This window comes from Callithrix jacchus, chromosome 22 (assembly GCF_049354715.1).
Source record: "Callithrix jacchus isolate 240 chromosome 22, calJac240_pri, whole genome shotgun sequence".
Lineage (NCBI taxonomy): Eukaryota > Metazoa > Chordata > Mammalia > Primates > Cebidae > Callithrix > Callithrix jacchus.
In genome coordinates this window covers 33,370,644-33,395,844 of record NC_133523.1, presented here as the reverse complement: position 1 = coordinate 33,395,844, position 25,201 = coordinate 33,370,644, and the positions used below count along the sequence as shown (strand labels likewise).

Here is a 25,201-nt window from a genome sequence, read left to right as displayed (position 1 = left end):
TAGTCCAGTGGGAAAGAGGGATGAAAAACCAAAAAAAGGAATATTGAATCAGGTCAGATAGTAGTATTTGCAATGCAAATACAGTACAAAATAAGGGATCAGGAAGTGACCGCTAGAGATGTGTCACTTCAGTGGCAGGATGAGATAGGGGTGGAGGCACTCCAAAGCTGGGAGAGGAAAGCAAGATGCATGGGCACTGGAGAAGCAGAGTACTCTCGGAACAGTCAGTGCAAAGGCCCAAAGCCAGAAAAGGCATCCTTAATGTTAAAACACCCAGAATTGAGATAAATGTTCACTGTCTCCAACTGTGGGCTCTCTGGACTCTATGGCCTCTTTTATTGTAGTTGTATTTTTTTTTGGGAGTCTCACTCTGTTGCCAGGCTGGAGTGTAGTGATGCAATCTCGCCTCACTACAATCTCTGCCTCCCAGGTTTAAGCAATTCTCCTGCCTCAGTCTTGAGTAGCTGCGACTACAGGCATGTGCCACCAGGCCCAGCTAATTTTTGTATTTTTAGTAGGGATTGGGTTTCACCATGTTGGCCAGGATGGTCTCAATCTCTTGACCTCGTGATCCACCACCTTGGCTTCCTGTGGTTATATCTTTACACTACAAACATTAAATGCAACTAGGTAAAAGTAGAAATAACCAAAATATTATGTGAAAGTTTGATATGTAAAATATAAAAATTATGTAATCATAGATAATAAATATATACTATAAAACAGATACTACTTATATAAAATACAAACTATTTTATTGTAGTAGGGAATATACAGTCATAAATATTACAATATACTATGTAACATACTGTAGACATAATTTACTGTAGCATGTAATGACAGGTACATATAAGATTAAAATATATAAATCTAGTTATTTATATTTATAAATATTTTACCAAATGTAATTCAAGTTATCACATGGTCAAATATAACAGCACTTACGAGATTCATCCATGTTGTAGTAAGTGTCAATACATCATTTTCTTATGTCTGAGCAGCCCTTCGTGGTATCAGTGTACACATTTGTTTCATCATTCATGCACTGATGTACATTTATGCTGTTTCCTAATTTTGGCAATTATACAATTGCTGTGAACGTTTGAGTACAGGTTTCCATGTAAACAGAATTTTTCTTTCATCTAGGGTAACTACTTAAGTGTGGGATTACTTAGCCATAATGATAAATGTACAGTTAAGAGTATAAGAAGCTGCCAAACTTTTGGAGAGTGGACAGACCATTTTACATCGCTACAAGCAAGGCATGAAAATTTCCATTGGTCTGTATTCTTGTCAATTCTCAGTACATTTTCATTTTTAGCCATTCTAAAAGCCATTCTATAGTAGTATCTCATTGTGGTTTAATTTGCATTTTCCTGATAAAGATGTTGAGAATCTTTTCATCACCTTATTTTCCATCTGTATTTCATAGCATGATATGGATGAATCTCAGATACTTCACATTAAATGAAAGCACTCAGACTCAAAAGGAGATATACATATAAATACAAAACACGCACACACAATGACACCACTTACACAATATTGTGGAAAAGGTAGAACTATAGAGACAGAAACAGACTGGTGATTGCCAAGGGCTGGGAGTGGAAAAAGGGAACTAGAAAGGGACAGGAAAGAAATGAGGGAAGTGAGGGAACTGTTCTCTATTTTGATTGTGGTGTTTGATTGCATGATTAGATACAACTGTGAAAACTCGGAACGCCACACTAAAAAGTGTGAATATTACTACATGTAAATTATACCTCAATAAATATAACTTTAAAAATATTTCAGTTATGTTCACACAAAAAGCCTGCATACAGGTATTTATAACAGCTTTCCTCATAATTGCCAAAACTTGGAAGCATCCAACAGTCCTTCAGTAGGTGAATAAATAAACATCCAGGCAACAGAACATAATTTGGCACTAAAAAGAAATGCGTTATCAAGCCGTGAAAAGACACGGAGGAAACGTAAATCCACATCACTCAGTGAAAGCAGTCAGTCTGAAAAGGCTACGTACTGTATGATTTCAACTATATAACTGGCCAACATGGTGAAACCCCATCTATCAAAATACAAAAAATTAGCTGGGTGTGGTGGCATGCACCTGTAGTCCCAGCTAGCTATTCGGGAGGCTGAGGCAGGGGAATTGCTTAAACCCAGGAGGCTGAGGTTGCGGTGAGCCAAGATCGCACCACTGCACTCCAACCTGGGTGACAGAGCGAGACTCCATCTCAAAAAAAAAAAAAACGTTAGCTCCAATAGGGAGAACCAACTTGCCTAAAATACACCAGGCCCTAAACATATGGTGACATTGGTTTTGACCTCCAGTGTTTGCCTTGGCTGTGTCCCTTTCTGCCCCTAAACATATGGTGGTATTGGTTTTCATAGAAGTTATTGATCTGTTATATGAAAGTCACATCATTAAGGCCAAATGCTAAGCTTCAAGTCAGTGACAAATAAAGGGGAAAAAAGGCAACTGAATTGAAAGAACTATGTAAGCAGAAGGGATTTTTAAGTTTTCTCAGATGACCTGAAAATTCTTACCTCAGAAGCTTTCTTGAAGGTGATAGGAGTTCACAAGACACTGTGCTGGAGGTCAAAAGACAATGTGCTGAGGGCTTGCGAGGCTCAGAGACAGTCCTGGCAGATAATGAGGGGGGTTGCAAGTCTTCGTGCTAGATAACAATGGGGACTCAACATAGTTCTGAGGTTTACATCTGTAAACACAAAGGTTTTTTTTTTTTTAATTCTTCCTTGATAGAAATATTGAATGAGGGTTGGATAAGACCAAGTGTGATACATTCAAATGAGAAAGAAAACACCCACAAATCTGTTAGACCATCTGTTCTGCAATGAACAACTCACAGAACTTAGGATTCAAGTTATGTTGTTTTATCATTCAATTTGTTGACACTACACCTATTCCATGGTAAACAAGATTATCATTAACATAATATAATCTTTCTTATGAAGAATTTGGTAACAGTGTTCCATTGTAGTTTTCATGAGAAGACTTTTCCTATGTACCAAATTGACCCAGTTCCTTGTCAGTATGAATGCCCCAAGGTTTGAGGCTGCTGACAAGGTTGGAAGGGTCCCTCGCCTCATTCTATGCCTTCTCAGAGGCCTTCTCCAGAACAGTCACGTGTGACATTCTGATGTGGTCATTTCTATTTACAATAATATACATATTTTTCTGCTGCATGAATGCAACAATGTACGATCAGACCCATCCCTCAGAGAGGTTTTCTCATACTTTTTCTCAAGCGTGAATACTCTGATGGACACTGAGCACTGATTTCTGAACGAACCCTTTCCCACAGATGCCACACTTGTAAGGTTTGTCACCAGTATGTGTTGTCTGATGTTTATTCAAATTTGACCTGTCAGTAAAGGCCTTCCCACATTCAGCACACACATAAGGCTTTTCTCCGGTGTGAATTCGTTGATGCACCTGGAGCTGTGATTTTTTAGTGAAAGACTTCCCACAGTCACTGCACTCATAAGGTTTCTCTCCAGTGTGAATTCTGTGATGTGTAATCAACTCTGACTTCTGTCTGAAGGTCTTCCCACATTCAGAGCAAATGTAGGGCTTTTCTCCAGTATGAGTTTTCTGGTGCTTACTGAGATTTGACCTGCCACTAAAGGCCTTCCCACACTCGGCACACACATAGGGTTTCTCTCCTGTGTGAACTGGCTGATGCACCAGGAGCTGAGACTTGGAGGTAAAGGACTTCCCACAGTCACTGCATTCATAAGGCTTCTCTCCAGTATGAATTCTTTGATGAGTAATAAAGTTTGACTTGCGGATGAAAGCTCTTCCACACTCAGTGCATACGTAGGGTTTCTCTCCTGTGTGAATTTTCTGATGAACAATGAGTATTGATTTCTGGTTGAAGGCTTTCCCACATTCATGGCATTCATACTGTCTCTCTCCAGTATGAATTTTCTGGTGTATATTGAGATGAGACTTCTGGGTAAAGGCTTTTCCACAAGTACTGCATTCATAAGGTTTCTCCCCAGTATGGATTCTCTGATGTGTAATCAAGTCCGACCTCTGGGTGAAGGCCTTTCCACATTTGGAACATAGATAAGATTTCTCTCCTGTATGAGTTTTCTGATGTGTAATGAGATTTGACCGGTTGGTGAATGCCTTCCCACATTTATTGCACATATAGGGCTTTTCTCCTGTGTGAATTCGTTTGTGAACATGAAGTTGTGACTTGGAAGTAAACAATTTCCCACAGTGACCACATTTATAAGGTTTCTCTCCAGTATGAATTATTTGATGTGCAATCAAGTGTGCCTTCTGAATGAAGGCCAGTCCACATTTCATGCATACATATGATTTTTCTCCTGTATGAATTCTCTGATGCACTGTGAGTGCTGATTTCTGAGTGAAGGCTTTTCCACAGTCACTGCATTTATAAGGTTTCTCTCCAGTGTGAATTCTCTGATGTATAATCAACTCTGACCTGTAAGTAAATGCCTTCCCACAGTCAGTACATATAGAAGATTTCTCTCTACTTTGAGCTTTTTTATGTGTAATGAGGTTGGAATTATTGCTGAACACCTTCCCATATTCAGTACATAAATAGGGCTTTACTCTTGAGTGAATGCGTTGATGTACCTGAAGTTGTGACTTGGAAATGAAGGATTTCCCACAGTTACTGCACTCATATGGTTTTTCTCCAGTATGAATTCTTCGGTGTGCAATCAAATGAGTCTTCTGAATGAAGGCCTGTCCGCATTCAATACAAATATAGGATCTCTCACCTGTATGGATTTTCTGATGCATCTTGAGTGTGGATTTCTGTGTGAATGCTTTGCCACATTCAGTGCATTCATGGTGTCTCTCTCCAGTATGAATTTTCTCATGTATGCTGAGATCTGAATTATAAGAGAAGCCTTTCCCACATTGGCTACATTCATAGAGTTTCTCTCCAGTATGAATTCTCTGATGTCTGAAGAGAGAAGATACTTGGAAAAAGGATTTTCCACATTCATTGCATTTAAAGGGTTTCTCTCTCATATGGGTTTTCTGATGTGTAATAAATTCTGGCTTCTGTACAAAAGCCTTCCCGCATTCAATACAGACATAGAGTTTTTCTCCTGCAAAAACTTTCAGGTGTACTTTGAGCTGTGACTTCTGGGTGAATATCTTTTCAAATTCAGCACATTCATAAGGTTTCTCCCTGGGATGCATTTTTTGAGGTTGAGAAGATACTTGTTTATAATTGAGGATTTTTCTACATTGATTATAGTCCCATAATTTCTCTCCTGTTGGAATACACTCATGGTTAGTATTGGAAGAAATTTTATCATTTGGTAATCTTTTTAACATTCTTTGAAGCATTATTTTCATTATGACTGTGTAAATCTAAATTATGCTTTAATCCATTTCCAAATGAGCCACATTGATGGGGTCTTTCGGGAGGATAAGTGATGTTTGGGCTCACATGAATTATTTTTCTTCTATCCTTAAAGTCATAATGCCTCTTTGTTGCAATATTTTCTTGATGAAAGCAACATCATTTTAGTATTTCTTTTCTTTGCTGATAGCTCTCTATTTGTCAGCAATCTGTCATAATTATTCTAGAATAAAATAGAATCTCACATCACTTTTATCATGTCCTTTTCTTTCAATATGTAAAGAAACCTCTTCAGAGATTCCTTGCTATAAGGTCTGAAACCTAAACTTCTCTGCTCAAATGAGAAAGTTTGTTTTAGCTCAAAGAACAGCTAGCAGAGGCTAGAGGGGATGGTACAAATGTCTCATCCAGGCTGAACACAGAGAAAAGGGTGAAGATGAGTAACTTGAAGAGAAAGGTGGTGGGTGATAATATTGATAGGAAACATTCTGGAAAACAATTCAGTAGTTAGAGGAAACAAACCAGATAAAGAGATAACACCACAGACTGATGGGGAAAAAGTAAGGCAAAAAACGCTATATATACCACAGTATCATTCATATAAACTAATTATCCAAACTCTTAATTCACTTACAACATGCATGAAATAAAAAATGTTTCCATCATATGAAACAGTGGCTTATGACAAGCAGGAAAATGGATGTGGGAGAAAGAGAAAAAAAAAAAAAATACATAAGAGAGAATCCTCACCCAGGCTCTTGATGATAGTGTGTCTTAAACTGAGGACCATGATTAAACTCAAACCTCATCAGCTAAACTATAAAAATAATGCAATCAAAAACAACAACAACAAAAACGAACCCTGGTCAACGTGGAATCACTCAAGCAACATCAGGAAAAAAGGTCAGGAAGGGTGATTAATCATGTTAAAGACAGCAGAAAGAAAATCCCAAAGATGAAGTAACAGTGACCCCCAAGTCATCAGCTGGATAAAAGGCATGAAGGACTGGGAAAAATTAAGAATTTCACAGCCATTCCCTCCACAGCCATTTCCTCCATTTCCCTGTTTTGTTGAGAAAAAAAGAGAGGCTGATTGGAGGAAAAGGTTCTGAGGCATCTCACAGTGGCATGGTGGCTCACACCTATAATCCTAGCACTTTGGGAGGCTGAGGCGGGTGGATCAAAAGGTCAAGAGATTGAGACCATCCTGGTCAACAAGGTGAAACCCCGTCTCTACTAAAAAACACAAAAATTAGCTGGGCATGGTGGCACGCGCCTATAGTCCCAGCTACTTGGGAGGCTAAGGCAGGAGAATTGCCTGAACCCAGGAGGCAGACGTTGCAGTGAGCTGAGATCGTGCCATTGCACTCCAGCCTAGGTAACAACTCCGTCTCAAAAAAAAAAAAAAAAAAGAAAAGAAAAGAAAGAGAGAGAAAGAAAAGAAATAAAGGTGACTAGCAGGAGTGGGAGTGTGTGTGACACAGAGTAACTTTGAAAGAAAGCAGATCCATGAATGTCTGAATATAAAAGAAAGACTCTAGGACTATGGGGTAAGTCGGAGAAAAAAAGAATGTTAGAGAAAATGAGCATAACCAAGAAAGAAAGATCTTTAAGGAGGCAGAGTGGCACATGATTCAGAATCCACAAAGCCAAAGAAGAACAAAGGTGGCTCATGCCTGTAATCCCAGCACTTTGGGAGGCCAGAGTGGGTGGATCACTTGAGGTCAAGTGTTTGGGACCAGCCTGGCCAACATGGTGAAACCCTGTCTCTACTAAAAATACAAAAATTAGCTGGGCATGGTGGCTGGCACATACCTGTAATCCTGGCTATTCAGGAGGCTGAGGCACAAGAATCACTTGAACCTGGGAGGCGGAGGTTGCAGTGAGCTGAGATCACACCACTGAACTCCAGCCTGGCCAACACAGCCCAGGCTGTGACAAAAAAGAAGTGACAAAGGTCATGTAGGGGGAAGGCATTCAGTGATCTGAGAGGCCAAGGGGCATTAAGCAATATAAAAAAATTCAGAATATTCCAGAAAAAGCATCTTAATAGTATTCCAAGGGTGTCAGTGTTTCTCAAGACAGCTGAGATTTCCTCCCGTCTCCCATCTATCTGAGTCGTACTTCACTCACCTGGGCAGCTCTGATGTGGCCTCTCACCCTGCAATGCCCATGGTTCATTTCCTTGCTCCAACATGACCACCTCTGCTTCAGGAACTTGATACCCTGTTCATGAGAAATGATAAAGGTCTGGGTCCAGCTACTTATGTTTCAGGGACTAATCAATAAAGTCTTATTCTTTGATGAGGATTTTTTCTTCAGTAAAGTAACTATAACTTTTCAGAGTAATATTCCGTGTGCCCTAAACAAATTAAGGACAAAACCATCAGCTATTTTAGATGCTGACGGCATTCAAAATGGAATGGAATGAGAATGAAGCACTCTCAGTGAGGCCTCCTTTCAGATACCAAGGTGACTGCACTTACCGACTGAGAGCAGGTGGCTGTAGGTCTCCAGCATCACATCCCGGTACAGGTTTCTCTGAGATGGGTCCAGGTGCCGCCATTCCTCTCTGCTGAAATCTATAGCCACATCCCTGAAGGACACTGATCCCTGTAAGGGCACATGCCTATTCAATGTGCATAGTCAGCTTAGGGGGTTAGAGAGACTATATTTAGGAATATGGAATACAGGTCTTGGTGTTTTAAATTTACATCCTCTTTTTAAAAACTCACTCCCATTTCTCTAATATTTTATTATGAAAATTTTCAAACATACAGTACAGTAAGAACTGTATACCTATCACCTAAGCTCTATAATTAACACTTTACTTGCCTTATCATAAATCTAAGCCATTCTTTTATCCATCCATCTTGCTCTTTTGTACATTTGAAAGTAAGTTGTGGTGGCTCAAGCCTGTAATCCCAGCACTTTGGGAGGCCGAGGCGGGTGGATCACGAGGTCAAGAGATCGAGACCATCCTGGTCAACATGGTGAAACCCCGTCTCTACTAAAAATACAAAAAATTAGCTGGGCATGGTGGCACGTGCCTGTAATCCCAGCTACTCGGGAGGCTGAGGCAGGAGAATTGCCTGAACCCAGTAGGCGGAGGTTGCGGTGAGCCGAGATCACGCCATTGCACTCCAGCCTGGGTAACGAGCGAAACTCTGTCTCAAAAAAAAAAAAAAGAAAGTACGTTGCAGATGACACCACACTTCCTCGTAACACTACTTTTTGTTTTTTGTTTTTTTGGAAACAGAGTCTCGCTCTGTTGCCCAGGCTGGAGTGCAATGCCATGATTTCGGCTCACTGCAACCTCTGCATCCCAGGTTCAAGCGATTCTCCTACCTGAGCCTCCAGAGTAGCTGGGATTACGGGCATGAGCCACCACACCTGGCTTATTTTTGTATTTGTAGTAAAGAAAGGGTTTCACCATATTGGTCAGGCTGGTCTCGAACTGCTGACCTCAGGTGATCACCAGCGTTGGCCTCCCAAAGTGCTGGTATTACAGGTGTGAGCCACCGCTCCTGGCCTCTCCTAATACTTCAAAATGCAAATCATGAAGTAGAGTGTAAAACTTGTTGACCTTTTTTAGGCAAAATTTAAATACAATTAAACGCACCAATCTTTAATTTACCATTTAAAATTTTGACAAATGTATACACCTGTATAATGCAGGAATTTCTAAGCAATATTATATATATGTGCATATTAAATATCTAGTTTTCCATATTTTGTGGAACACGGAAATCCAATCAAGAATTTCTGCTGTTTGTTCTGTACTATAGTCAATTACTCATTTTTCAAAACTGGCAATTGAAATATGCTGTGTTTTAGTTTTCTAGCAACTAGATGCATGACTGCGATATACCTTCCGTTTAGGACTAACCCTTAGACTAGCCCTGGGAACACATAAATAATTATTTTTCCAATCTTCTAGCAACTTAAAAGGCTTGGAAAATAAATTAGACTTAAGTTGTTTTTTTTTTTTAAAAAAAAAAGACATAAAAAATCCATTAAGATGTTGCAAAGCAAATACTTTATGTGGAATACACTGAAGGCCCAAAGAAACAAAAAGTACATTTTACATGAGGGAGTAAGTTTACATTCCACAGAATTGAGGGATTTAACTTGGAAGATACAAAGGGATAACACAGAATATGGGGTGAGGGGGACAATGCCCAGAAAAGACAAGAATAAAGGTTGTAGAGATCAGAAAATACACGACGAGTTTACAGAACAGCAAATGGGTTTATATAAATGGAGAGAAGTCTGTCTAATGTGCCAGAAAAGACGTATAGGAAAAACAGTTTGGTCAAAGTATGGAATTTTTACTTTCAGTAATGGTAATTAAGGTAATCACAAAAAGTTCTGTGTTACAGGATAACCAAACAACTGGTGAAGAAAAGTTCTTTATAGAATGATTCTAGCTAATAAATAAAGAAGTTATGATAAAATTAAAATACCATCATGGGGCCAGGCGCGGTGGCTCACGCCTGTAATCCCAGCACTTTGGGAGGCCGAGGCGGGTGGATCACGAGGTCAAGAGATCGAGACTATCCTGGTCAACATGGTGAAACCCCGTCTCTACTAAAAATACAAAAAATTAGCTGGGCACGGTGGCGCGTGCCTGTAATCCCAGCTACTCAGGAGGCTGAGGCAGGAGAATTGCCTGAACCCAGGAGGCGGAGGTTGCAGTGAGCCAAGATTGCACCACTGCACTCCAGCCTGGGTGACAAGGGCGAAACTCCATCTCAAAAAATAAATAAAATAAAATACCATCATGTATAACTACTAATGAAATAATGGACTTAGACAGTAATCATTAATGGCTGCTGGAATGTTTCAGTTGAAATGCTGAAGGGAAATGTACAGTGGATAGATCAGCTAGTAACATCTGCATCCACGAACCAGCTCTCATGTGCCTGCTGACATGACTTAGTAATTAATTTCATTATACTACTTATGAAGTATTCTTGCCAAAAAATAAAATTCAAATCTGAATCTTATCAAGCCCCCAGATCTAACAAGCCATTCACAGGAGTGGGAAGGAGAGTGAAACATTCTGAACAATATGAAAACTAAGACATCAGCTAAATTCAGAAGGTAGCAAATGACCCACTTCTTCAAAAAGTTACAAAAGAATGGACATGAAAGGAATCTTTTCTTTACTAATAGAGACTTAAGAGCCATACTAACCCAAATGCATCTTGTGAACTTTGGCTCTTAATTCAAATGAACCAATCTTAAAAGGATTTTTTCTTTTTTTTTTTTTGAGACGGAGTTTCGCTCTTGTTACCCAGGCTGGAGTGCAATGGCCCGATCTCAGCTCACCACAACCTCCGCCTCCTGGGTTCAGGCAATTCTCCTGCCTCAGCCTCCTGAGTAGCTGGGATTACAGGCACGCGCCACCGTGCCCAGCTAATTTTTTGTATTTTTAGTAGAGACGGGGTTTCACCATGTTGACCAGGATAGTCTCGATCTCTTGACCTCGTGATCCACCCGCCTCGGCCTCCCAAAGTGCTGGGATTACAGGCTTGAGCCACCGCGCCCGGCCCTTAAAAAGATATGACAATTTAGAGAAATGCAAATGATTGGTATTATGTGATATCAAAGAATTACTGTTATTTTGTTGTGTGATATTGGCTTACTGGTTATGCTAAACAAAAAGGAAAAAAGGAATGCATATCTCTTTGAGATATATAGCAAAATATTTTTAGATAAAACATGGTGTTTGAGATTTGCTTTAAAATAACCCAGCCGCTGAATGGAAAGCAGTTTCAGATAAAATAAGAATGGCAGAATGGGCTAGGCATGGTGGCTCACACCTGTAATCCCAGCACTTTGAGAGGCCAAGGCAGGTGGATCAGGAGGTAAACAGGTCGAGACCATCCTAGCCAACATGGTGAAACCCTGTCTCTACTAAAAATACAAAAATTAGCTGGGCGTGGTGGCACATGCCTGTAGTCCTAGCTACTCAGGAGGCTGAGACAGGAGATTGCTTGAATCTGGGAGGTGGAGAATGAAGTGAGCCGAGATCGCGCCACTGCATTCCAGCCTGGCGACAGAGCAAGACCCCATCTCAAAAAAAAAAGTAGGAATCAATAAAACTGAAAATAAAAAATAGAGAAGTCATTGTAAGACAATACAGTTATTAGAGAACAAAAGAACAAAACCGATAAATTCACTGATTGGTCTATTAGTCAACCAGACTGGCAAAGATAAAAAGACACACATCATCAATATTAGGAATAAAACAGTAAATATCATTGTAGATGCAGCAGCTGTTTAAAATAAAGTGAGAAAAATAAATCCTCCAAGCTAATAAATTCAATAACTTAGAAAAAATAGGCCAATTCCTCAAACATCACAAACCACCAAAATGCAAATCTTTCAAAATAGATAAGATGAATAATCTTATGACATTAAATTAGTTTAAAGCCATAATTTAAAAACTCTTAAAAAAGAAATCTCTAGGCCCAGATAGTTTCACCAGATAATTCTTTTTTTTTTTTTCCTTCTTTTTAATTTTTTTGAGACAGAGTATTGCTCTGTCATCCAGGCTGGAGTGCAGTGATATGGTCATAGCTCTCTGCAGGCTTGAACTCCTGGGCTCAAGCAGTCCTCCTGCCTCAGCCTCCCAAGTAGCTGGGACTACAGGCACATGCCACCATGCCCAGCTTTTACCAGAGAATTCTATCGAACTTATAAAGAAGAATGTGTCATTTTTACATAATCTCTTCCAGAAAATAAAAGAGGAGAAACACTTCCCAACTAATATAAGCCCAGTATTCCTCCAATGTCAAAATCAAAGTACCAAAAACAAACAAAGACTACAGGCCAATATCTCTCATGAATTTCAATGCAAACATTCCCAACAAAATGTCAGCAAATTGAACTCAAGAATCAATTAAAATAATCATCTACCACAATAAACTGAAATTTATGGGGAAACTCTATACTATATTTTCTAACTCCTGTGAATCTATAATAATTTCTTTTTTTTTTTAAAAATAATTTCAAAATAAAAATTTAAATATACATATTACTTAAGAAGGATTATTTTCAAAACATACATGACATATGGGAATGGGCAAGACTGGAAGATCAGACACTCACTGCACAATTGATGAGAGAGAATATACATTGCAGCTGACCCTAAACAACACAGGTTTGAACTACGCAAGTCCACATATACATGAATTTTTTCAGTAACTGTCAACACCTAGTGTGCATGTCTCTCCTCCCTCCCCCTCCACCTTTTCTACCTCTTCCATCTCTGCCACCCGAGCCAGCAAAACCAAACCTTCCTTTTCCTCCTCCTCCTCAGTCTGCTCAGTGTAATAAAGACAAGGATAAAGACCTTTATGATGATCCACTTTCACTTAATGAATATTAAATATAAATATCTTCCTTTTGATTTTCTTAATTTTTTTCTCTAGCTTACTTTATCTAAGAATATATATAATACATATAATGGTAAAATAGATTTTAACCTATTAATCTATTAAAATCTAGGTTTTAATTTAACTTACATGTTATCAGTAAGGCTCTTGGTCAATAATAAGCTATTAATTAGTAGGTAAGCTTTGGGAGAGTCAAAGTTATATGCAGATTTTCAGCAGTGCCAGGGTTGACACCCCTAATCTCCATGTTGATCAAGGGTCAACCGTACTTATCAACCTAAAGTAAGGCCAAAGTTAACAGGATTGCAGACAGGAAGTGGTATTATTAAGGAAGTACACCGGCTGGGTGCAGTGGCTCACATCTATAATCCCGGCACTTTGGGAGGCTGAAGACAGAACACCTGAAGTCGGGAGTTAGAGACCAGCCTGACCAACATGGAGAAACCCCGTCTCTACTAAAAAAAAAAAAACAAATTACAAAATTAGCCAGGTGTGGTGGCATATGCCTGTAATCCTAGCTATTCAGGAGGCTGAGGCAAGAGAATCGCTTGAACCCAGGAGACGGAGGTTGCAGTGAGCTGAGATCATGCCATTGCACTCCAGCCTGGGCAAGAGCAAAACTCCGTCTCAGAAAAAAAAAAGGAAGTGCACTGACACTGAATGTAAAGGTGAGAAGAATTCAGAAATAATTCTTAGTTCTCAGTTTTGTGCCACTGTGTAGATGTTGGTGCAACCATGTAGATTCTGATGCCACAGATTTAAGGACTAGAGGAAGAGGCTGGGGAAGGAAGACAAGAAAAAATGATTTAAATTCTATATATATTGAGGTTTAGGTGATGGGATATATATGGGGATGTATTCTAGGCAGCTGGGACAGACAGCTACTATGGCAGTGGAGATTCAGAAGTCGTATGTAGACCAGGTGCGATGGATCATGCCTGTAATCCCAGCACTTTGGGAGGACAAGGTGGGCAGATCACTTGAGGTCAAAAGTTCAAGACCACCCCGGACAACATGGTGAAACCCTGTCTCTGCTAAAAACACACAAAAAATTAGCCAGGCATTGTGGTGCATGCCTGCAGTCTCAATTACTTGGGAGGCCGAGGCAGGAGAATCACTTGAACCCAGGAGGCAGAGGCTGCAGTGAGCTGAGATCATGCCACTGCACTCCAGCCTGGGTGACAGAGCCAGACTCCATCTCAAAAAAAAAAAAAGTCATAGGTATGAGCAGGTCACTGAATTCAGGAGTGGGCATGAGCACACAGGAAGAACTTGGAGAGAAAAATCTATTAAAGATACTTGTGATCATTAATATCTGAAAGCTTGATTTTTTTTTTTTTTTTCTTGAGACAGATTCTCACTCTGTCACCCAGGCTGGAGTGCAGTGGTGCAATCTTCGCTTACTACAACCCCTGCCTCCCAGGTTCAAGCGATTCTCCTGCCTAAGCCTCCCGAGTAGCTGCAACTACAGGTGCCCACCACCATGCCTGGCTAATTTTTCTATTTTTAGTTAAAATGAAGTTTCCTTTGGAGGCCAGGGCGGGCGGATCACCTTAGGTTGGGAGTTCAAGACCAGCCTGACCAACATGGTGAAACCCCATGTTTATTAAAAAAAAAAATTCTGTTTTTCAGTGTTGTTTACAGAAATTTAGGTCTTGTCTAATCTGCTAAATATGTTAATCAGTGTCAGATGCTGGATTCCAATTCATTTTTAGTGTGCCTGTATGACTTTTCTCCACATCCTTTAATTAAATTTATATTACTTGTTAAATAAATAAATAAATAAAATGAGGTTTCACTATGTTGGCCAGGCTGGTCTTAAACGCCTGACCTCAGGTGATCTGCCTGTCCCAGCCCCCAAAAGTGGTGGGATTACAGGCATGAGTCACCATGCCTAGCCTAAAAGTATGATTCTTAAAAGCTACCTTTTTTTAAATTTCTTCATTTAATTGTGTTCAGAGATTACAATTTATTTCTTTGTGATGTGTGTTGATTCTGTTTATAAGGCTTACATCATTGTCATTTCTTAAAGAAATGCTTATACACTGTTGGTGAGAGTATAAATTAGTTCAGGCATTGTAGAAGACAGTGTGGCAATTCCTCAAAGACCTAAAGACAGAAATACTGTTTGACCCAGCAATCCTATTATTGGGTATATACACGAAGGAATATAAATTATTCTCTTATAAAGACACATACCCACATATGTTCATTGCAGCACTATTCATAATAGCAAAGATATGGAATCAACCTAAATGCCCATCCGTGATAAACTGGATAAAGAAAATGTGGTATATATACACCATGGACTACTAAGCAGCCATAAAAAGGAATGAGATCATGTCTTCTGCAGGAACATGGATGGAGCTGGAGGAGATTATACTTAGCAAACTAATGCAGGAACATAAACCAAATACCACATATTCTAACTTATAAATGGGAGCTAAATGGTAAGAACACATAGACACAAAGAGGGGAACAACACACAATGGGGCCTTTTGGAAGGTGGAGGGTGAGAGGAGGGAAAGGATCAGAAAAAAATAACGAATGGGTACTAGGCTTAATATCTGGGTGATGAAAGTCTACAATAAACCTCCATGATACAAATTATATAACAAACCTGTCCTTGTGCCCATAAACTTGAAATAGGTTAAAAAGAAAAAAGTTCCCCATATATCTGAAAAAAATACACATGCTCTAATTTTCTTTTCATCATATACTTGTGTATTCACACCCTACACACACTTAACTTCCAGTCCGCAAAACTCACATTATCAAAAAATTTAATGGGGAATCAAGGCAATGTCATGTTACGCTGGAATGCAGTTTTGACACCTCACCAAATATCTTCTTATAGACAGTTTGTCAGGAAGAAATCTCCTCATTCAAAGATAGTAATAAACATCTCCTGATGTACAAAGATACTATGAGTAAAAGAATGAAAAAACAGATTAAGAGGAATACACTAGAAGTAAATTGACATACAACAGAAGAAATCATATCCTTCATATTCACTAAAACAATGAACTACTTATGGAAAATGATAGACTAGGAATACAGTAATATAAATTTTTGAAAATGAAAAGACCCTGCAAATCACAAAAGGTGGCAAAGAGCAGATTAAGACAAGAGAGCAACATGAGAGGGAAATAAAGAATTTTTTTTAAAGAAAAACAATAAAAATAAAAGGAGTTTAATAAAAATATCCAATGAACAAAAGAATCCTTGGGTGGCAGTACAGAACTGTTAATCATTATTCACAGCACAAATTTAATAAATACTGTCTTAGAGAGTAGATTAGAATATCTGGTTCAAGAAGTTAACATTATAAAGAACACACACACAGAATCCAAACTTTCCAAATTACATGGAAGGGACACAGAAAGAAAGCAAACATATAGAGTATATAGGAAAAGATTTAGAAAAGAAATAGCCACGTCAGAAGCATAACATAAAATGCATCTTCCCACAGAAAAAAAAAAGCACAGGAACTCCAAAGGATGACATTAAAAACATGAGCAAAGGCATATCTGGAATTGCCAACAGAAAGGAAATAAGAGCCTCCACCTTAATATTAGATAGGGCTGAATTCTAGGGGGAAAAATATTAAGCAAGGACCCAGTATGAAATGAGTTTCAGATGCTGTTACTGTCAGTGCCCCAAACTACATAGCATCAAAATGGATTATAAAAAACCATAGGAAAATACAGACAAAAATACATTTGTGGTGGGAAACTTGAAATAATATCTCTCAGCTCCACAAGACAAAGTAGAAAAACATGAGTAATACCACAAAACAAATTTTTTTAAAAATGAGTAATACTATAAAAACCTCATAGCTATATAAAATACCTTATTGATAAGTTAGCAAATTCTATATTTTGGGAACAGATTTCTTTTCAAGTGCCTATGTGACAATCCTAAAAACAAAACAAACAAACAAATAAAAAATAGCCTTAATAATCTCTTAAAAGTAAATTTCTCCAATGCTGCAATCCTAATCTTATTAAAAGTAAAGTTTTTCTTTCTTGAAGTAGTTGCTGGTGCCAGGAAAAAAATAAAGAAAGAAAGAAAGAAAAAATAAAATTTTTTGTTTTCGAAGACAGGGTCTCACCATCACCTAGGCTGGATGTAGTGGCGATGTCCTGGCTCACTGCAGCCTTGACCTCCCAGACTCAAGCAATCCTCCAATCTCAGCCTCCCAAGTAGCATCTCCACCACACTCAGTTAATTTTGGTTCTTGTTGTAGAGATAGGGTCTCACTATATTGCCCAGGCTAGTCTCAAACTCATGGGCTCAAGCAATCCTCTGGCCTCAGTCTCCCAAAGTGCTGTAATTACAAGTGTGAACCACCACACCTGGCCAAAAGTAAAGTTAAAAAATGAAAATCTTAAAACCTAGAAATAAAATGTGGTAAATGGTAATTAAAAGATTTGGTGGGGTAGTTAATATTCTAGAAATTCATCCTTTTCTGCTGAGTATGGTGGCTAACGCCTGTAATCCCAGCGCTTTGGAAGTCTGAGGTGGGTGGATCATGAGTTCAAGAGATCAAAATCATCCTGGCCAACATGGTCAAACCCTATCTCTACTAAAAAAAATACAAAAAAAATTAGCTGGGCATGGTGGCATGTACCTGTAGTCCCAGTTACTCGGGAGGCTGAGGCAGGAGAATCACTTGAACCCAGGAGGTGGAGGTTGCAGTGAGCTAGGATCACACCATTGCACTCCCGCCTGGTAACAGAGCGAGACACTGACTCGAAAAAAAAAGGAATTCATCTTTTTCATTTAGATTTTTTAATTCATATGCATGAGATAAATTATTTTTCTAAATAATATTTAGTATAGTTCTGCTGTATACCAGAGCCTCTGATATACAGATAGCATTTTTATTGTTTTTGAGATCTTTGCAATTTAAGTTTTTGACTTTGGAGAGGGGTGCTGAGAAAAGAGCAGTTGTTTCACTAGTCCCAGTGAAAACCTACTAGGCTATTGTTTTCTTCTACTCTTCAATGCAGTTAGTTAACATATTTGACTTCTGAATCTATCTTCATAATTTCCAGGTCTTTCGGGCATCAAGGTTAACACTGTAAACAAAATAAAACAAAAACCGAAAGCGAGGTTGAGAATAATTTTAGATATTATTTTTTACCCAAAACTTTGGCATAACCATCAACTATAAAAGTGCATGACTTTTCCATTATTTTTTACTGTGTTGCAAACGCTGAATCAATTTTCAAGGATTTCTGAACCATTTGTTCCTACCAATTATATCTATTTTTTGTAAACCTTTATCCTTTTGTTTATACTTTCATATTTTTTGCATAATTTTATATACTATTCATTCATGACTGTTTAAATCTTAGGTATCGAAGTAACTGTTTCTCCTGTTTTGTTACTTTTTTTTTTTTTTTTTTTTTTTTTTTCAGAATCTAGCTTTGTTGCCCAGGCTGGAGTGCAGTGGCATGATCTCGGCTCAGTGCAACCTCTGCCTCTCAGGTTCAAGTGATTCTCCTGCCTCACCCTCCCAAGTACCTGAAACTACAGGCCTGCACTGTGGCACTCCACTAATTTTTGTATTTTTAGTAGAGATGGGGTTTTGCCACATTGGCTAGGCTGGTCTTGAACTCTCAGCCTCAGGTGACCCACCCACCTCAGCCTCCCAAAGTGCTGGGGTTACAGGTGTGAGCCACAATGCCAGTCCAGTCTTTTTGTGTTTTTTTTAACACAGAGTCTGTCTCTGTCACCCAGGCTAGAGTGCAGTGGCGCGATCTCAGCCACTGCAAGCAACCTCTGCCTCCCAGATTCAAGCGATTCTTCTGCCTCAGCCACACCACCACACCCAGCTAATTTTTGTATTTTTTTTAGTAGAGGCGAATGGTCTCGATCTCCTGACTTCGTGATCCATCCGCCTCGGCCTCCCAGAGTGTTGGAATTACAGGTATGAGCCATCATGGGCCTGGCCACCCAGTCTTTGATTATATAGACATTTACTCCTTTTTCTTGATCATTTACACATAGATGCAACTTGTGTTTCTGTCAAACTCATACCTTAGGTCTTTTTTTTTTCTCCCAAACTTCCAGGATTCCAAAAAAGAAGCAATTAAATCTGTAGTTTTTCCCCTCTATCTGCAGGTTACCTTTAGCACACAAACATACTGTATTTATTTATGTTGAGACAGGGTCTCACTGTGTCATCCAGACTGGAATACAGTGGCATGATCTTAGCTCACTGCAACCTCCACTTCCCAGGTTCAAGTGATCCTCCCATCTCCTGAGTAGCTGGGACTACAGGCCAGCACACCACCACACCCAGCTAATTTTTGTATTTTTGGTTGAGACGGAGTTTCACCATGCTACCCAGGCTGATCTCTAACTCCTGAGCTCAAGCAGTCCACCCACCTCAGCCTCCCAAAGTGCTGGGAGTATAGGCATGACCCACCACACCCAGCCTACTACACAAACTTTAAAAGGTACTACTTTATTCAAATGTTTTTTTAATTGTGGTAAAAATATACATAACATAAAATTTGCCATTTAAATTTTTTTTTTTTTTGAGACAAAGTATCACTCTGTTACCAGGCTGAAGTACAGTGGCCCGATCTCAGCTCACTGCAACCTCCGCCTCCTGGGTTCGAGCAATTCTCCTGCCTCAGCCTGCCGAGTAGCTGGGATTACAGGTGTGCACCACTACACCTCGCTAATTTTTGTATTTTTAGTAGAGACGGAGTTTCACCATGTTGGTCAGGATGGTCTCAATCTCTTGACCTTGTGATCTGCCCGCCTTGGCCTCCCAAAGTGCTGGGATTAGTGTGAGCCACTGTGCCCAGTGCCATTTTAATATTTTTAAAGTGACCAGTTCACTGGCATGAAGTATATTCACAATGTTGTATAAGAGCCTTCTACTTTTTATTTTTATTTATTTTTGAGACAGAGTCTTGCCCTGTCGCCCAGGCTGGAGTGCAATGGTGTGATCTCAGCTCACTGTAACCTCCACCTCCTGGGTTCAAGCAATTCTCCTGCCTCAGCCTCCCGAGTAGCTGGCATTACAGCTGCATACCACCATGCCTGGCTTATTTTTTGTATCTTTAATGGAAACGGGGTTTCACTATGTTGGCCAGGCTGGTCTCGAACTCCTGACTTCGTGATCCACCCACTTCAGCCTCCCAAAGTGCTGGGATTACAGGTGTGAGCCACCTTGCCCGGTGTTACTTTTTATTTCTAATTTAATGTTCTTAGAAAACAGAATCGGTATGACAGCAAAGGTTTCTAGTCTTTGTCTGTCTTGAGTGTAGTGTACTAAAGTGACCAAGGGTACACATAATGATTTCTGGTCATTTTTACTTAATATAGTTCAAAGATATATTATTAGTTAACAAATGTTGATACCTTTTATAATTATTTGTATATGATTCCTAAGTATGAACTATTCTTTTCATCCCTTTAAGTGATTAATTTTCATCTTAAATTCCTTTTGATCTGTTCCTAAATTGTATCCCTAGCTTTCTTTTGGTTCATTCCTTTATTTTTAAAAGAGGATAAAAGCAGCCCCTGACTGCTGACGGTTAGCCTGGTACTATCAGTTAAGCCTCAGTTTTGCTAGAGGACAGCCTGGCAAGGACCAACTAACTCATGGTGTTCTCTGTGGCACTACACAAAAACAATCTCTTGGAATACCAACAGCAAACAAGACCAATCTCTGACCACCATGGTGGAAGACAAAACCAAGACCATTCTGTCATTATATTTGAGCACAGACAAAAATCAGAATCTTCTTCAAACCACAAAAGTGAATAAAAGTCTCCTTATTCTGACTAAGAAAAGTGACTGCCAATTATACCTTTACCATTAGAGCTTTTGCTTCCATCTACCCTTCCTATCTTCTAGATAAAGATGATTAAGATACCCAATCATAAAATTACCCAACAGGAACAGAAGTACAGGTTCAGTGAAATTCAGCTAAACCAAAACCCTGAAATGAAATTTTACTACTACTTATACATGCAACAGAAGGGAAAGACATGAAAAGAATGTCTACTGCTACATAATTCATAACATCATCTGTATTTTACCAAATAAATATTTAAAGACCAATGTGTGAAGTTAGTCTACTATGGCACCTTCTGTGAATTAGTAATAAAAAAAAAAAATGTGTGGTTGTTATTACTTGTTTACAGAATTAAGCAATCAAAGGAAATGAATAAAATTGGTCATCTATGTTGAGAAACACAGGGGAGGTGGAGAACAGAGGTGGATGAACCATAAATCCATCTTTCCCCTGAATTTGTTTCCTATAACACTTTTCAGGGTGTGTTGCCTTTATATATATATTTCTAAGTGCTTTTAATTTTTATTTTTTACTATTATTCCCATTTTACCGATTATACTATTTTTGTACTAAGTGTATATACTCCCTATTCAGAAAACTGAAGTTTCCTAAAACACTATCACAGTATCTCTAGAGGTATAAGAAATAAAATTATACTCATGAAATAAGAACAAGATGCTAATCAAAAAGAATATTTTGAAAACAAACTACAGTTATTCACAATTAAAACGTTGAATTAAAATGTCGATAGTGGTAACGAGAAACTCAAAAGAAGGGCTGCAATGCAAACGTGGCAAAGCTTCCCCAAAAAGAGAGCAGCAAAGAAATAGAAAGCAGTAAAGGGGGAAAAATGGAGAACATCTGAAAAACAGAAATTAAAAAAAAAATAGAAAAGAAAGAAAATATATGTGTTGGAGGAGGCAGTTTAGGAAGAAACAGAGAAATACTTTCAAAATCCCACAGAAAAGTGACTTCTAACCAGGAAAATCTATCCACAGCCCAAAGATCAATGTAGTGTCATGACAAAATAAACAAGTTTTCCTTGACAGTCCACCTCTCCACTGTCATACAGGTGGCCTCCAGACAATGAGACATTACCCACATGTTGCTCATTCCCTACAGGAAAATCAAGATTTGTTTCAGGAGCACCAGGTCTAGAGTCCAGCTGCTTCCTGTGGTCCAGCTGTCTCCCTCTATCCTGAGATTCTAGTGACAGATCAGAGATATCTACTCCTGGATTGAATTCCCATCCTCTGGGACTCCTCCTCACCTCATAGGAGTTGCCATGATCCTCTAGAGCCAGGGCCGGGGATTTCTGGGGTGAAGAAGTCCAGCTGGCTGGCATGGCCATAATGGATCTCAATCCTTTTTCTCTAGGATGCCTGAAGTTTAGTGGTCATCTGTGAACTCAAGCAGAGCTGCTCTGAAGAGGTAGGCTGGAGTCTGGAGGAAGATCTGACCATGGGGCTCCCCAGAGAAACCTGGAAAGACAATGTTCTCATAGTCAGTCATTTAACATTCACCACATAAACACATCCTGGATACATAAAGGTGCAGGTCCCTGAGCTAGAAACGAAAGCAGTGGTTCTCAAACGGATATGCATTCAAGTTCCCTGAAGGAGGCCGGGCGTGGTGGCTCACGCCTATAATCCCAGCACTCTGGGAGGCCAGGACCGGTGGATCACAAGGTCAAGAGATCGAGACCATCCTGGTTAACATAGTGAAACCCCGTCTCTACTAAAAATACAAAAATTAGCTGGGCATGGTGGTGCACGCCTGTAGCCCAGCTACTTGGGAGGCTGAGGCAGGAGAATTGCTTGAACCCAGGAGACCGAGGTTGCGATGAGCCAAGATTGCGCCATTGCACTCCAGCCTGGGTAACAAGAGCGAAACTCCGTATCAAAAAAAAAAAAAGTTACCTGAAGGACTTGTTAAATAAAACACTTAAAAATTCTCAGCCCTGGCGGAGCGCGGTTGTTCACACCAACACTTCGTTGGGCCTAGGTGGGTGAATCACCTGAGGTTGGGAGTTTGAGAGCTCTGTCGCCAGGCTGGAGTGCTGTGGCACGATCTTGGCTCACTGCAACCTCCGCCTCCTGAGTTCAAGCGATTCTCCTGCCTCAGCCTCCCAAGTAACTGGGATTACAGGCATGCACGACCACGCCCAGCTAATTTTTTATTTTTAGTAGAGATGGGGTTTCACCATGTTGGCCAGGATGGTCTCGATCTCCTGACCTCATGATCCGCCCACTTCAGTCTCCCAAAGTGCTGGGATTACAGGCGTAAGCCACCACGCCCGGCTGTTTCTTCACTTTCAGTTTCAAAAATGAGGATGAAAATGCTTATCTCAAAGCTACAAAAATTAAATGTGGTAATACTTGTAAAGTGCTCAACACCTCCCTGGCACACAGAAATCATACAATAAATATAAGCAATTAGCACGCATTATCAGGTATTAAAACAATATAAAAACAACATAATAAAAACAAGTCAAACAATAAATATACCAGACTATTGATCTATATATGTGATAAAAGTTGTATTCAGTTGAGTGTACATAAGACAGTCACTGCATAAATGGCAATGATATAACTGCCATCCACCTGGAAAAAAACAAACTAGAGCTCCATCATACACTATTCAGTAGGCAAAGGCCAGCAGGACCGATCACTTAATTATGTGTATTTGTTAAATCCCGAAGAATATTAAAATAAATTTTAGAAGTACATATGTGTATAACACTGTGGTGTGTGTCCTCTTATTACACATGAGTGGAAACACTGACGCTATAGCAGAAAAATCAGGTATTTTTTATTGGATGATATTTCCTAATTTTACATTAAAATATATCGCCAAAAAAAAGAGATGGACAAAGGATATAAAAATTCACAGAAAAGGAAACAAATGGCAATTAACCAAAAAGATGCCAACTTTTGGTAACTGGAAATGCCTCAGGGCAATCAGATATAATTTTCCCTCAAAATTTTAAAAACGTTTCGTGGTGAAACCCTGTCTCTACTAAAAAAAATTAGCTGGGCATGGTGGCACGTGCCTGTAATCCCAGCTACTCAGGAGGCTGAGGCAGGAGAATTGCCTGAACCCAGGAGGCAGAGGTTGCGGTGAGCGGAGATCGCGCCATTGCACTCCAGCCTGGGTAACAAGAGCGAAACTCGGTCTCAAAAAAAAAAAAAAAAAAAAAAACGTTTAAAATGCAACAATATCCACTGCAGGAAAAGCATTTGGGAAAATGAGTTATTTTATAGATTGTTGGTAGGAACTTGAATTGTTATATTTTGAGCTACTTAGTTATATGTATAACGTATTAAAAATGCACACAATTGCTCCTAATATAATTTCACATATATAAAGCAGAAAAAGAAGGAAGATAACAAATGGACAGTGTGAGTAGTTTACCTTCCTCTCTAATTAAGCAGACTAAATCTGTGAGGAGACATATATTTTTGAATATATGCTTAATTAATATCTATAACAATACAATTAATTAGAGAACACTATATACCATTTTTGTGAATAGATGTGACATTCATGAAAACTGACCACGAACTAGGTCATAAAGCAATTTTTCAATTTGAGCATTAACCAGACATATTTAAAACAAAAAAGAGGCCGGGCATGGTGGCTCACGCCTGTAATCCCAGAACTTGGGGAGGCCATGGCAGGCAGATTACAAGGTCAGGAGTTTGAGACTAGCCTGACCAACATCGTGAAACCCCGTCTCTACTAAAAATAAAAAATTAGCTGGGCACAATGGTTTGCGCCTGTAATCCCAGCTACTTAGGAGGCTGAGGCAGGAGAATCGCTTGAACCTGAGAGATGGAGGTTGCAGTAAGCCGAGATCGCACCACTGCACTTCAGCCTGGGCAACAGCGAGGCACGGTCTCAAAATTAATTAATTAATTAATTGTAAAAAGGAACTTCTCAATAATTTATGGATCAAAGAAAAAAAAAACCCTTAGACTTGAACAATTTTTAATACAAAGATTTACCAAAACGTGATATTTTATATTAAAGAAGACTGAAAATTAATAAGCTGAACTTTCAACTCAGGTTAGAAAGCAAGCTGATTACAGTCCTCACCGATCACCATAGCTGACCCTACAGGCTCTGTCACTGACCACAGACTCCCATCACTGACTCCCAAACGCCAATCACTCATCCCAAAGAGCGCCATTAAGGACCCGAGAAATCCGTCACAGACAACCAACAACAGACGCCACAGAAACCCATCGCCGAACCCCGAAACCACCATCACTAACTCCACAGGCAACCTCGACACCCCCTATTACTGGCTCCACGGAAACCCCAGTCGTGACCAACCAAAATCACCTCAAAGACTTCTCAGTATTGAAATATGAAAATTCTGACACCAGCGGCAAAAAAGCCTTAGAGGAACACTTCCACTTCCGGTCCGACTTCTAGCCCCTCCCCTTTGCAGGCTGTTGATATTGCGCATGCTCTGAATTAACTTGGACTCCAATTTCACCAGCCAACGAGGCGCAGACAGCGCACACTTTCCGTAATCTGGCACCGTCGGGCAGAGAATATGGCCGCGCCTTCATGGTGTTATTCGT

At 39.6% G+C, this 25,201-nt stretch overlaps 1 protein-coding gene across 3 annotated transcripts; it reads right to left on the bottom strand.

Annotated features, from left to right (window-relative positions):
* Positions 1 to 738: 738 nt before the first annotated feature.
* On the bottom strand, positions 739 to 25,047 carry ZNF585A (zinc finger protein 585A). 3 transcript variants are annotated; one of them, XM_035283427.3, is made up of 6 exons: positions 24,957 to 25,047; positions 21,880 to 22,090; positions 17,767 to 17,868; positions 7,865 to 7,991; positions 7,512 to 7,604; positions 739 to 5,286 (listed from the first exon to the last, which is right to left on the bottom strand). In XM_035283427.3, exons 4-6 carry the CDS (start codon positions 7,896 to 7,898, stop codon positions 3,269 to 3,271), a joined length of 2,145 nt encoding a protein of 714 aa, XP_035139318.1. In that variant the 5' UTR covers positions 7,899 to 7,991; positions 17,767 to 17,868; positions 21,880 to 22,090; positions 24,957 to 25,047; the 3' UTR covers positions 739 to 3,268.
* Between the last annotated feature and the right edge of the window lie 154 nt (positions 25,048 to 25,201).